Raw genomic sequence first — 12,373 nt, forward strand, 5'->3', positions numbered from 1 at the left:
TATGGGGAACACAAGGGTACAAATATGCTGTGGATATAAACTCTAGTGCTACCGTATATATTTGTTGTGATAGTCAATGTTCTTTACAATTTGAGATTATAAATAGATGGCACAATTTTTTGAAATTCACATTTTTAAAAATTAATAAATATAATCAGTTTTTTCTAAGAGAACTTTTAGGTTTACAGAAACATTCCGCACAAGGTACAGAGTTTCCATATCCTCTTTCCCCTGCGGGGCTTCCCTCTTTTTTAGATGGACAGGAAGTAGAATTTATCGGTTAATATTAAGAGGGGGCAGCATAGTGGAAGCCCTCATGAGTGCAGAGCCTGCCACTTGTCCAGAGGGCCGTGATTGGGGATGTACTTGACCCTGCAGCTATCTGGGATGAGCCGCTTCTCAGTCGCCATGTCTTCAAATTCATCATCATTGAACTTGGTGAAGCCCCACTTCTTTGAGATGTGTATCTTCTGGTGGCCAAGGAACTTGAACTTGGCCCTGTGCAGGGCCTCCATCACATGCTCCTTGTTCTGCAGCTTGGTGCGGATGGACATGATCACTCGGCCAGTGTGAACCCCGGCCACTGTGCCCTGGGGCTTTCCAAAGGCACCTCGCATGCCTGTTTGGAGCCTACATGGAGGTAGTGCAAGGTCAGAGACATGAACAAACATCTGAAAGTCTTGTCTCCAAGGTCCCTTAGTGCAACCCATACAAGAAACAGGCTGCATTATGCTACCAAGGAAGCTGCTGTTTGCAGCCATTGCATACTGGGCCCTCATGAGGAAGGGAACCCAGTCGGCTAAATTGGCTGCAGAAGGGTTTCCTTCTTATTAATATTTTTTACCAGCAATGAGCCAATATTGATACATTATTATTCACTGATGTTCATCGCTTACCTTAGGGTTTAATTTTTGTTTTTTACAGTTCTATGAAATTGATCAAATGCATAATATCATTATCCACCATTATCCCATCACACAGAAGAATTTTACTATCCCCTGCTGTCCACTAATGCATCCCTCTCTCACTGCACATTGTTGGCAACTACCAATGTTTTTTACTGTCTCTATAGTTTTGCCTTTTTTAGAATGACACATAATTATAATTAAACAGTCTATTAGACTGGCTTCCTTCACTTAGAAATATGCATTTAAGATTCACCTGGGCTGAATGTGGTGTCTCACACCTATAATCCTAGCACTTTGGGAGGCTGAGGTGGGTGGATCACAAGGTCAGGGGTTCAAGACCAGCCTGGCCAACATGGTAAAAGCCCATCTCTACCAAAAATAAAAATTAGCCAGGCCTGGTGGTGCACACCTGTAATCTCAACTACTCGGGAGGCTGAGGAAGGAGAATCACTTGAACCTGGAAGATGGAGTTGCAGAGAGCTGACATAGCGCCACTGCACTCCAACCTATGTGACGCGAATGAGACTCCATCACTCACACACACACACACACACACACATACACACACACACACACAGATTCATTCATGTTCCTTCACATCATGATAGTTCATTTCTTTTCTTTCTATCTCCCAATACTCTATCACTGTGTGGATGTACGATTGTTTCTTCACTCACCTATTGAAGGACATCTTGCTTGCTTCTGAGTTTTGTCAAGTTTAAGTTAGGCTACTGTAAACATGCCTGTGCAGTTTTTTGTATAGACGTGAGCTTTTTCAACTCATTTGGGTAAATATCAAGGAATGTGATTGTTAGATTTCATGGTGAGAATGTATTTAGTGTTTAAGAAACTGCCAAGCTGTTTTCCCAAGTGTTGGTGCCATTTTATCTTCCTGTCAGCAATGAGTGAGAGTTTCTGCTGCTCCACATCCTCACCAGCCTTTGGTGCTGTCAGTGTTTTTTAGGTAGAGATTCTAATAGGCGTGTAGTAGAATCTCATTGTTATTTTCATTTGCAGTGCCTTCGTGACTTAAGATGTTGAACAGTTTTTCATATGAGACATGTTTTTACCATTTTTATTTAAAGTTTTGAAAATTTTGAATTTTAAAATCTAATCATAGACCTACAAGTTGAAAACACACACACACACACACACACACACACACACACACACACACCAGTATAGTGAGGTCCCTAAACCCAGCTTCCTCCAGTGGTGAATTAGAACATAATCAAAATCAGGAAATTGACATTTTCATTTTCACAATGCAGTGAACCCGAGTATAGACTGTGCTGGGATTTCACCAGTTTTTATACATACTCACTCTATTTTTCTGTGCATTTATAGTCCTATGGAATTTTATTGCTTGTATGGATTCTTCAACTGCAATCAAGATACAGAACTGGTCCATCACCAGAGAGATACTCCTTGGGCTACCCCTATATAGTCACATGCCTCCCTCAACCCTTGCCCCATCCCTAATCCCTGGTGACCATCAGTCTGACATATGTTAAAAAGTATCTCTAGGGGCCAGGCACAGTGGCTCATGCCAGTAATACCAGCACTTTGGGAGGGTGGCATGGGCGGATCATGAGGTCAGGAGTTCGAGACCAGCCTGACCAACATGGTGAAATCCTGTCTCTACTAAAAATACAAAAATTAGCTAGGTGTGGGTGGTGCACGCCTGTAATCTCAGCCACTCGGGAAGCTGAGGCAGGAGAATGGGTTGAACCTGGGAGGCATAGGTTGCAGTGAGTTGAGATTGTGCCACTGCACTCCAGCCTGGGAAACAGAGACTTCATCTCAAATAAATAAATAAATAAATCTCTAGAGTTATTAATACACTTTTGTCTCTGCATCAGTATGATTTGAGAGGTTTCTTGTTTTTCTTTGTGGCTTTGGACATTTATGGGTCTAGTCTTAGGTTAGCTATAATATGAGCACATTTATCTATAGATGTGTGCATGTTTTGGTATGGATAGACATGAGTAGTTTTCAAGAAAAGGTTACAAAAGAAATCTTTTCTTCTTCGATGTTGCATATAAAGAAATTTTAATATATCTGTGCCTTCTGTAAAACCTGATGTGTAGTCATTACTGTTTAATGTAGCAGATAAATCAGGCTGATGCTATTGTGTGATAGAAAACATCATAAGTTTTCTTAGTAAGTTCCTTTAATAAGTGACCTACTTTCGTTTATTTAAAACATGATTCAATTTACCAAAATATAATGTAGAAATAATTTTTTAGAAGAGATACTAATTGTATTTGCTAGCCAGTAAAGATACCATGATTAGAGACTGGGAGAATGATGAGAGAGAGTCAAACTGAGGCGCCACTGGGAATGTGAAGGAGTTATTGTGAGTTTCAGGTGTGGAGAAGGTGGTCTGACAATACCACTGCAGCACAAAAAAGACGTTATTTCAGATGCTGGGAACACTTTTATCTCTCAGGTTTCAGAGAGGAGGAAAGTGTATATCAGTAGCCTCTGGTGACAATTTTTTTTTAAAGGAAGAAGGAGCATGGCATGTGGTATCTTGGGGTTTGGAGCACCCAAATGCCAGCCTGTGACTGCTTAAGAGGTATATCAGGGCCGGGCACAGTGGCTCATGCCTGTAATCCCAGCACTTTGGGAGGCCAAGCCAGGTGGATCAGCTGAGGTCAGGAATTTGAGACCAGCCTGGCCAACATAGTGAAACTCCACCTCTACTAAAAATACAAAAAGTTAGCGGGGTATGGTGGTGCATGCCTGTAATTCCAGCTACTCAGGGGACTGAGGGAGGAGAATTGTTTGAGCCCGGGAGGTGGAGGTTGCAGTGAACTGAGATCGGGCCACTGCACTCCAGCCTGGGTGACAGAGTGAGACTTCATCTCAAAAAAAATTAAAAAAAAAAAAAAAAAAAGTGGCATATCAAGTTAAGTTTGAGGCAGGAGATTAATTAAATAATTAAATAACTATATAATTAACATGGGAAAATTTTATTCTGGAATTCTAGGAGCGCTAGAGGTTGGAATTTTCTCAACCTCAGTGCTACAGACATTTTGGGGCAGATACATCTTTGTTGGCTGGGGATTGCTCTCTGCATGGTAGGATGGCTATTCATATCCCTGGTCAATACCTGCTGGTTTCCAACAGCACTTCTGCTCAAGTTGTGACAAAAATGTCTCCAGACATCGCAAAATGTGCCACAGGAGGAGAGGGGGATCACACTTGTTTGAGAACCACTGATTTTATTTATGCACATACACACACATATATAGGTATATATATTCACACACGCCATATCCATGAACAATGCATAGTATTATTTTCTAATTCACATACATTGTCTGGTTCTGAGATACTGTTCTATGCTTTGTCCATTCACTATAATGTCTTTGAGATTCAGCCATATTTATAAAGATATAAACTGCTTATAAATATTTGCTGTATGTTGGGTCATCTTAAGACCATATCACGTTTTTTTATCTATTGTAAGACATGTAGACTGTTTCCAGTTTTGCCATAAAAAGTCATTCCTCAGTGAATATTTTTGTCCGTGTCATGCTGAGCATGTGTGTGATTATTTTAGATTGAATAAAAACCTCATAGAATGTATTCAAGTCTATTATAAATTACCAAATTGTTCTCTGCACAGGCTATATTAATTTACACCCCCATTGAGCAGTGTATGTGATTCTGTTTACTACAAATTCTTATTGACAGTTAATACTGATGAATTCTTTCATCTCTGACCTTCTGAAGAGTGAATGTGGGTATCTATCTTACTGTTATTTTAATTTGTATTTCCCGATTATTAGTGAGTCATCCCATTTTAATCTTGGAAGGACCTTTGAGATCTTCTAGTTAATGCCATGTTTTAATGATGCAAGACTAAGAATGTTTTCTTATTTCCTTACTACTTTCATTTTTCTTTCCTAAGAATATGTTTTTAGTCTCATTGCCTTATGTCCCTTATTGTTGTGGCTACTGAATTCAGTGTCTCATCCAATGGAAATCTTTCTCCTTTGCCATGAGGGTGGAATATGTACAAAGAGAGAAAAAAATGAAAGAGTGATACTGCAGATTTCTCCCTTGCACCATCTTTATTTTCACTAACAAGATGTCTGTTTCCCAAAGTAATTACATTTGACACAGGGCCTAAACCAGCGTGGGTACTCAAGTGTTCCCATGAATGATGGAGTGAACCCCAAGATGCAAGGAGTGAAAGATGAGGTCCTCTTAGCATCTTGAAAATACCCCTAGATCCAAGTGGTTTCTCTATTCTGCAGCTTGAGCTTGACTTCCGATTTTGCCTGTAGCTGTGGTGGACTGGGAATTACTGATAAAGGAAGCAAGTGTTGACATTTTCCATATTAGGATGAATTCCCCATTGAATTCTGACCCATGATCTCGTGATCAGCTCTCTTGAGGCCAGCTTCCCAGAGGCTAGCTGTCGGGACCAGCGGAGTTGACCTCTGGGGCTGGGCAGCACGTGCGCTGTCCTTTGAGGCTAACAACTTCAAGACACTCTGGTTTCCCCTGTAAAGCCTTTGTAGTATCTGAGGAGGATTGGCTGGGCTGTGATTCAGCCAGTCTGTTTTTACTGCCAGGGAATGAATAGGCCTATCTTCCTGACTCCTTTTCTCCTGTTAACAGGCCAGTCACCTGAGTCCCAGGAAGCACGCCACACATGACTTCAGTGCCCCATGCACACACAAGTTTAATTGCTTTGTGATTGCCTAAAATGTGAAATGAAGGAACACGTTGTCCATAAGGATAGCATTTGCATTTCATGTCATCGCACATATTTGCATCAGTCAAAGCAACATGGAAGTGTGTTTGCTGTACTTAAATGACCTATCTTGATTTTGTGTTTCTCTGTGATTTGGAAGAAGAACTGCAGATAAGTAAGCTCTGGGTGTGACAGACGTGGGGGCAGAGGAGAGACAAGGTGGGGGCTGGGGCGTGGGAAGGTGGTTGGGAAATTGGGCATTCCAGGAGGAGGGAACAATGTGTGCAAGGGCTGGGACCTGTAATAATTCCTTACCTTTTTGGAGGAATTCTTAGGTTTTTTTTTTTTTTTTTTCCCATTGTCATTGTTTTGGTCTTGAAGTATAAAAAGCACCCATGCCTTATTCTTGGGAAAGATTCATTCAGATAAAATCCCATTGTCACTCAGTTATGCTTTCTCACACAACCATTTCAGTCCCCCAGTGCTGGTGGCCCACATTACCAGTGCTTCGTTGGTCTGGCCACAGTGACTTCTCTCCAGAAAAAGTTTGCTCAGCAATTGCCTTATTCTGGCAAATTTCAGAGCCCATAGTTTCAATGAGGACTCCTGATCTTGTGCTATTTGCATTTTATTCAGAAAAAATTTTTAAAAATAGGTGGGAAGAAAAGGGAAGGGATGTGAGGCAAGCAATAGCTGAATGTTTTTTAAAAACTAGATATTTTGGTTTTTATCAAGTAACAATTACCCAGTTGCAACCACAATCTATTTGGAGCTAAAAATTTAAGACAGCCTTCCAAGCCCCAAAGAAACCTATGGAAAAAAAGATCCAGGAAACTTTTGGTACTGGGGTGTAGTATCTCCTTCTTATGCTAACTTTGCAAACCTTGCTACATTGCCACATGAAGGAGGTACATTTCAACACTGATTAGCCTCTGGGCCTCGCAGATGGGGAGTGTTTGAACAGTGTCTTGGTTATATGAGAACCTTTACTGGAACAACCTCTAGGGCCCAGGGAATTTATTATTTACCAGGTTGTTACTTCCATTAACATACATTATTTGCCAGATATGTCACTATCAAAGGTAAAAATAGTGAGGGACCTAGGAATGCACCAGAAAGCTGTGCCAGTGGCGGGGAGTGGCTGTGACAGGACCAGATGAGAAAGAGCATGGGATACCCATGGAAATCACGATGTACAGTCACCTGTATTGGATGGCATGCACTGTGCATGGGAGAGGCCTGCCACATGGAGTGAAGACGGAAGGGGGAGCCACCTAGACATTCAGAGATGGGTTTTGGTGGGATGGGAAAGGGGTTCTGTGGACCAGTGAGGACAGAAAATGTTGGCCCAAACCTTTCCATACATGGCTTAAAATGAGTTACTTTTTGAACTGATTTGAGAGAAGAAATGATTATAATTTTAGGGATTCTCTTTCCCACCCCTCATTTTCTCTTGCTGTTTCCCCCTGTTAATACATTTTATTTTTTAGAAGTTTTAGATTTACTGAAAAATTGACTAGATAGCACAGAGAGTTCTAATATATACCTGCTATCCACACAGTTTTCCCTATAATCAACATCTTGCGTTAATGTCAAACATTTGTTTTAATTAAGCTAAAATCCATTATTATGAATGAACAACCATAGTTCATTAAGGTTCACTCTTTCTGTTGTATATTCTATGGATTTTGACAATTGCATGATGGGCTGGGCATGATGGCTTATGCTTGTAATCCCAGCACTTTGGGAGGCTGAGGTGAGAGGATCACTTGAAGCCAGGAGTTCAAGACCAGTCTGGGAAACATAGTGAGACCCTGTCTCTACAAAAAATAAAAAAATAGTTGAGTGTGATGATGTGTGCCTGTAATCCGAGCTACTCTGGAGGTTGAGGTGGGAGGATTCCTTGTGGCCAGGAGGTCAAGGCTGCAGTGAGCTGTGATCATGTCACCACACTCCAGCCCGGGTGCCAGAGTGAGACCTTGTCTTAACAACTACAATAACAAGAAAAACCAGGCTGGGCTCGGTGGTTCACACCTGTAATCCCAGCACTTTGGGAGGCCGAGGCAGGTGGATCATGAAGTCAGGAGACGGAGACCATCCTGACCATGGTGAAACCCAGTCTCTACTAAAATACAAAAATTTAGCTGGGTGTGGTGGCATGCGCCTATAGTCCAGCTACTTAGGAGACTGAGGCAGGGGAATCCCTTGAATCCGGGAGACGGGGGTTGCAGTGAGCTGAGATCGTACCACTGCTCTCCAGCCTGGCGAAAGAGCAAGACTCCGTCTCAAACAAATAAACAAACAAGGCAGTTGCATGATGTCATGTTTCCACCATTACAATGTCATACAGAATAATGTCACTGCCTTAAAAGTCCACAATGCTTTACCTATGCATCCCCACTACCATCCTCTTGTCCTCCAAACCCCTTGTAACCAGTTACTTTTTTTTTTTCAGAGATGGGGGCATTTCACTATGTTGCCCAGGCTGGTCTCAAACCCTTGGCTTGAAGTAATCCTCCTACGTCAGCCTCCCAAAGTGGGGATTACAGGTGTGAGCCACTGTGCCAGGCCAACCACTGAACTTTTCACTGTCTCTCTAGTTTTGCCTTTTCTAGAACCTTATATAATTGGAATCATACAGTATGTAGCCTTTTCAGACTGGCTCTCTTCACTTAGAAATATGCACTTAAAACATATCCATGTCTTTTTGTGGCCTCACACGTCGTTTAAAAAATTGCTGAGTAATATTCTATTGTGTGTCTATCCTACAGTCTATTTATTCATTTATCTACTGAAGGACATCATGGTTGTTTTCAAGTTTTGGCAAATAGGAAGAAGAGTGCTATAAACATTTGAGTACAGGTTTTTGTGTACATTTTCAACTTGTTTGAGTAAATACCTAGAAGCATTATTGCTGGATTGTATGGCAAGATTATGTTCCACTCTATAAGATGGCACCAAACTGCCTTTAAATGTGTCTACACCATTTCCCTTTGCTTTTTAACTTTCCGTGTGACTTTAGTTTGGGAACAGAAATGAGAGATAATATGTGGAAAAATGCAGGTTCTACTTAAGATGTAAAAACCTGATTCCGAAATATGCAGAGAAGTGTGTTATACTAGGTGAGATACAAGCATGAAGATCAGACTAACAGTGTCCTTTAGGGATATTAATTGTTTACCTAACCAGAAGGCAGGGATCAGATGGCTTCAGATCCATTAAATAGCTCGAGGCTGTCCTCAAGGATCCAGACTCTCTCTCCCTCTACTCTTCCCTGAGTATGTTGGCCTTCTGTCTTCTGCTCATACTTTATGGTCTCAAGATGGTGGCTGTAGCACCAAGCATCATGTCCCCAAACACTTAGGAAGAAAGAGAAAGGGGAAACACCAAGAGCTGTCCTTCCATTTTGTCCCTTTCATCAGAAAATTGAACCCTCTGCCCCCCAGAAAACCTAGAAGATTTTCTTTGATGTATTACAGACCCCAAATGGGTTCCGTAGTCACTCTAGCTGCATAGAGGCCAGGAAACAGTAATTTGGAGTCTCTCTAATTTCTGCTCATGTTTCTTCCTGTAACGGTAGTCTCACGCACAACCTGGCCTCATCTGTTTATCAAGCTGAATATCGCTGGAGCCACTTGTAACTTTTTTCGCTGTAGGGGAGGGGAAATAGCTTCTTCCCACTCATCATCAGGTTTATGACTGAGGCCCCGGTAACAGAAAAGCTTGACAATAGAAAAGGATATACATGTATTTGATGTAACTTTTATGTGCCACAGGAGCCTTCATAGGGAAAGAAAAACCTGAAGAAGCAGGTAAACCTGTGTATTTTTATGGCTAGGTTTGGTGAAGAGTAGGCAGTCTTAGAGATGAAGACTGGACGAAGGGGCTATCTATGATCTAACTGTAATGAACTGTGGGAAACTTGGCAAGGCCCGTTTGATTGGATTCTTCTTGTCACTTCTATGTCTCTGGCTCCTTTCCTTTGGGTATAGAGAGAAAGTCTCTCTCATATGGTTTGGCTGTGTCCCCACCCAAATCTCATCTTGATTTGTAGCTCCCATAATCCCCACATGTCATGGGAGCGACCTGGTAGGAGGTAATTGAATCATGGGGGCGGTTACCCTCATGCTGTTCTCGTGATAGTGAATGTATTCTCATGAGATCTGATGGTTTTATAAGGGCTTTTCCACTGCTTTTGCTCGAATTCTTCTCCTTCATGCCACCCTGTAAAGAAGGACATGTTTGTTTTCACCTCCGCCATGATTGCAATTTTCCTGAGGCCTCCCTAGCCATGCTGAACTATGAGTCAGTTAAACTTCTTTCCTTTATAAGTTACCCAGTCTCGGGTATATCATTATAGCAGTGTGAGAACAGACTGATACATTCTCTAATGAGACTCTTATGACCTGCTTCAAAGAAAGGTCAGGAAATCCTTCCTAGATTTTATGACCTGCTTTAGGAGAAAAGGTGTGAGGGGAAGATAAGAGCGACCTTTCTGCTTCTGCTGTTTTCCTAAATACCAAGGTGCCATATTTTGGGGTAGCAGGTCCTGAACCCATAATTTCAATGTCCTTATTTTATCTGTGCACGAGGGCTGAATTATTCCATCACTTTCAAACTATGTTTTATGGAGCCCCACATTTCTGACTTGAGTGTAGGGTTCTCTGCAAGGAGAGTAAAGGGATTTGGGAGGGCAGGGCTCCAGCTTCCCACTTCTTCCTTCACTTATTTAAGCTTCCTCCCAGGGTAGGCCTCCTAGGAGATTTCCTTTGAATTAAGCTCCTGCAACTAAAATTAAGAGTGAAAGCATTCAGTTAGGTGGATATCTCTTTCAATTCTAAGAGTCAAACTTTTGGAGCAAGATGGGACAAGGCTATTAGTCTTGTCCTAAGAAGTCTTTTGCAAAATCCCTGGGATTTTTTGCCTTGAAAACGTTACCAATACCCATATTGTGCACAAGTTACAAGAAAATTGTTTTGTCTTCTGTCCTCAAGAAAAAGGAATTTCTTTGCCATTTAAAAAGTGGTTTAAATCTTAGCTCTTTCCTGTCAAGTGGATGGTCTGGAGGGGGAAGATAAGAAGGTGGCCATTAGTCTAAGTGTTATGCCTAAAAACTGGAAGGTTTGATCTTTCCTGGTATCTCTAAATGGAATTTATCAAAGATTCTGGAGTAACTGAAAGGGGTGAGCTGTAGTCTTGTCCACCCTTTCCTAAATCTCTCACATGTTTATGTGAAATTTGTGGACTTTTCACATGGGCATTTAATATGTGATGCAGTATTTAATTTGGGTTGGAAAATGTCCTGGGCTTTTAAAGTGTATCTTAGTTAAAATGCTTAGTAATTTGCATATATGCCCTGAAGCGATTTTATGGAATAGAAAAATACGTGAAAACAAAAACAGAAAGTAGGTCTATGCTGAATTTGCTGCTGGGTGAAGCTGACTTTTTTTTTTTCTATTTCTAAATAACTCCAGTGGCTTCATGGTCCACAAAGTACATTGTGATCTATGGACAGTGTACCGACGTGGATTCTGCCTGCCTGATCCCAGAAGGCATGCTGGCTTTCCAGGCTTCTTGGTGCAGTATTTAAATAAACAAGCCCTGCTGTGTGCGAGACACAGGGCCTCTGTACTAACTGAGCATATGCTATCTGATGTTCTGTATTTACATGTGTCATCTCATTTACAACGCACAGTTCCCTCCAAAGTAAGTGTTATCCCATTTTGCTTTGGAAGGCAGTGACACATCGAACTTGTACCATATTAAATAGCTAGGAAGTGTCAGAGCTGGAGCTAAAGTCTCCCAGAAGCTTATACATTTGTCACGAAATCAATAGCTCTGCCTCACTAAAATTAATTGGCATTCTTCACATAAATGCAGGAGAAGGGAACTAGTAAATTTGGGATGCATTTTTGTGCCGCATGATTTGCACATTTCAAGTTGTTCAATCCTCACAACAACCCTGGGGGAAGGGGGTTTGTGCCGTGTGTGGAGCGAGGACTGCAGTATTACTCCCACTTCAGGTCACAGGAAATTGAGGATTGAAACTGTAGAGGAAATCGCCCTTGAAGACCATGTAATCTCTCCTAAAGACATAGCAGTAATGATGTTGCAGGTGACTTTAGTTGGTGGAACTTCTGGCCTCTTTATAGATTTGTAAAATTCTCACCAAAACAGAGTCACGCAGCATATTCTGAATGCAGGAGGCCGATGTCATGTGTTATCTAAAAGCATGATGAATGTTTATCTACCAGAAGAATAAGATGAAAGGTTCTGATTTTCCCCCTTCTCCATGCACTTGACAGCAGCTAAAGGGCAGGTACTTGGCTTCCTCACCCTGCATGTGCTGGACTCGTGTTGGGCTGAGGTAGAGGAATAGCATGTGCCTATGCAAGGTGGCTATGCCCAGGGCTTCCTGAGAGTGGGTTTACGCCCTGGCCCTGGTGGAATGAAAAATTAGTGGTCCCTGCAGCAAGAACTCACTGGCAGAAAATCCTTACACAAAACTTAAAACTTAGATTGATCCGCAACAAAACTGCCCAGGAACCCACTGCCTCCACTTTAGTCCTGGGAGAGATTTGCTCCTATCTCTGTCTCCCTTCTGCAAGAGTTCGTTGAATAAAGGATGTGGTCCCAGCCCTCATGGGTATTTCCTGCCCAGCCTGAGCAGGCTATGACATCATGGCAGTGGGCAGATCAAGGAGGAGCCAGAATCTGGAACCCCTGTGCCTCTGGATCCAGATGGCTCCTG

At 41.9% G+C, this 12,373-nt stretch overlaps 2 protein-coding genes and 1 non-coding gene across 9 annotated transcripts in view; 1 reads left to right on the plus strand and 2 right to left on the minus strand.

The window, feature by feature from the left end:
• The window catches only part of ELMO1 (engulfment and cell motility 1), a 569,594-nt gene that overhangs the window by 40,560 nt on the left and 516,661 nt on the right, over nt 1-12,373 (plus strand). The window lies entirely within an intron of this gene.
• LOC116557279 (60S ribosomal protein L10-like) lies at nt 200-761 on the minus strand. The gene has a single exon (XM_032286754.1). The coding sequence runs from the start codon at nt 759-761 to the stop codon at nt 315-317; it is 447 nt and encodes a 148-aa protein (XP_032142645.1). The 3' UTR covers nt 200-314.
• LOC116557631 lies at nt 679-814 on the minus strand. Its single transcript, XR_004271613.1, has one exon. It is a non-coding gene; the product is annotated as a small nucleolar RNA SNORA70 (small nucleolar RNA).

The sequence above is a fragment of the Sapajus apella genome, unplaced genomic scaffold, assembly GCF_009761245.1.
Source record: "Sapajus apella isolate SASKATOON/1434 unplaced genomic scaffold, GSC_monkey_1.0 scaffold19, whole genome shotgun sequence".
NCBI lineage: Eukaryota > Metazoa > Chordata > Mammalia > Primates > Cebidae > Sapajus > Sapajus apella.